Source organism: Lactuca saligna, chromosome 4 (genome assembly GCF_052625555.1).
Source record: "Lactuca saligna cultivar CGN05327 chromosome 4, ASM5262555v1, whole genome shotgun sequence".
NCBI lineage: Eukaryota > Viridiplantae > Streptophyta > Magnoliopsida > Asterales > Asteraceae > Lactuca > Lactuca saligna.
Genome location: NC_136420.1, coordinates 101,821,683 through 101,823,979, shown reverse-complemented (window position 1 = coordinate 101,823,979; position 2,297 = coordinate 101,821,683). Strand labels below are relative to the sequence as shown.

Genomic DNA, 2,297 nt, shown 5'->3' with positions numbered 1-2,297 from the left:
GGTAAAAAAGTCTTTTCAGGTTTTGTAATGACTAAAATGGACTAAAATCAACGAAAGTTTTTGATTTTGAACCTTTCATGCAAGTCGGAAACGTTTTTGATCCTATCTAAAGTTTTAATGAAACCACAAGGACCAATTTTGTAGTTTTGTCCAAAAAAAAAAAAAAAAAAAAAAAAAAAAAAAAAAAACGAAAAACAAAAAAACAAAAAAACCTCTGGTAAACTACAATGACCAAATTTACGGTTTTTTGCTTAAATTCAACCTTTTAAAAATTTGAAAAAAAATCATTAAAATAAAAGTTAGTAAAAATATAATATTGAAGAAGATAATGTAGATTTTAGATGTTAGCAAATTGAGATTCTTAAACGCATGGTTTTCGAGTTTTAGCAAAGAAAATAAGTAGAAAAAAGAAGAAAAAAGAAGAAAAAATAAAAATAAAAAAATTTTGTATTTTGTGTTGGTGAGAGATTTAAACATTTTATTTTTGTTGGGAGGAAATTTGATCATCATTTACTTCCGTTTCCTTTCATATTTTTTTCCTTTAATGAAACAGGAAAAACAATTTCTTTTTACTTTATTTTCACTTTAGACTCATTTGTTTTCATTTACATTGTTAAATTGAACTTGAATACATGGGAGGGTGAAAGATATGAGACAAAAAAAATAAATAATAATAATAATAATAATAATAATAATAAAATTAAAAAAAAATTTAAAAATTTAAAAAAGTAAAATTATTTACTACGATATCCTTTATTAGATTATGAAAGAGGCCGCTGAGATGGTGCATTGGAGGTAGGAAAGACAACAATGGCAGCAGGCATAATTTCCCTCCAATTCCAACCGTCGATATTTCAAATTCCCCTCTATCCCTCATTATCTAAACCTAAAACCTTCAAACCATTGACAGTCAGATCCCAAAAATCCGATGCAACCACGAAAACCCACGAAGACGGAATTCCGATTAACCTTGTCAAAACCCTAGCTCAGTTCAAATCCAGGCACAATTTCATCAGAGTCCTCGAAGTTTCCCGAAAATCCGACCACCCTTTCGCCGGCTCCAGACTCCTGTTATTAGATGCCCCCGGCAACATTCACAGTATCTCCTTCCTTCTCAAACTACTCACAGGCACCTACTTCGACGTTTTCGCTACATTTCCACCCATTTTACCTCCCGGACCTTTAGGAATTCTCGGGTTTGGAGCCGGGTCTGCTGCCAAGTTAATATTGGAGCTGTACCCTCAAGGCGTGATCCATGGATGGGAACTTGACCCGGCGGTGATTGGTGTTGGAAGAGAGTATTTCGGACTCGCTAAGCTCGAAAGGCAATACCCAGATAGGCTTTTCATCTATGTTGGCAATGCGTTGAGTGCTAATATTGATTCTGGGTTTTCAGGGTTGATGGTTGATTTGTTTAGTAAAGGGTGTTTAATTCCGGAGCTACAGGATCCGGATACTTGGATGAAGATGAAGAAGAAGTTGAGGGATGGTGGGAGGATTATGGTGAATGTTGGAGGGAGTTGTGTGGAAGCAGAGGATTCTAGGAGAGATGGGAAAGTGATTATGGAGGAGACATTGAAGGCCATGGAGAAGGTTTTTCCAGGTGAGGTTCGTGTTCTGAATCTTGGGAGTAGGAAAGACGATAGCTCAATTGCTGTTACAGGTGGGTTGCCTGATTTGGATTTGTGGAAGGAGAATTTACCTAAATCTTTGAGGTTTTATGTTGATATGTGGAAGCCTTATAGTGTTGTCTAATCAGTGGTGATATACTTTTTTGCATGTAACCTGTTCGACGAAATGCATCACAAATTATTCTACGTACACCCATCGATTTCTTTTCTTGTTGTATTTAGGCTCTTCCAGCGAATGCTCACTCCTAAAACCTAGCCCATAAATCTGGCTTCTTGATGATCTTGCAAAAGTTGTTTGATATATCTAGTCTACGATTATTCTTTCAAGACACACAATCAGATAAATATGTTTCTTTACAAGAGACAGATTTTACCCATGTAACCAAGTATCCAAGATATACCTTTGTAATTTGATGAATCTTTTTTGAAATATATAATTATAAAACTACAAAAAGATACCGAACTTTTTACTTATTTTGTAATTAGACTTGGTATAACTTTATGGAATAAGTCTAAGGGGGTGTTTGGCTTGTCTTTTTGAAAGGCAAAATGATTTTTTGGAAAAGTTACAAAAAATCAGATTTTCCTAACTTTTTCAAAAAATCACTTTTCGTTCTATTTAAAATCTAAAAATAACTTTTAAAATGTTTTTACCAAACATTTCAT

General features: G+C 34.0%; 1 protein-coding gene across 1 annotated transcript; it reads left to right on the top strand.

The window, feature by feature from the left end:
- Window positions 1-772: 772 nt before the first annotated feature.
- On the top strand, window positions 773-1,921 carry LOC145042505 (S-adenosyl-L-methionine-dependent methyltransferases superfamily protein). Its single transcript, XM_078990947.1, has one exon. It carries the CDS (start codon window positions 811-813, stop codon window positions 1,753-1,755), a length of 945 nt encoding a protein of 314 aa, XP_078847073.1. The 5' UTR covers window positions 773-810; the 3' UTR covers window positions 1,756-1,921.
- The last annotated feature ends 376 nt before the right edge of the window (window positions 1,922-2,297 follow it).

Bases quoted from the DNA above. Each gene is read 5' to 3' on its own strand.
- LOC145042505 (XM_078990947.1), top strand. From the start codon at position 811: ATGGCAGCAGGCATAATTTCCCTCCAATTCCAACCGTCGATATTTCAA.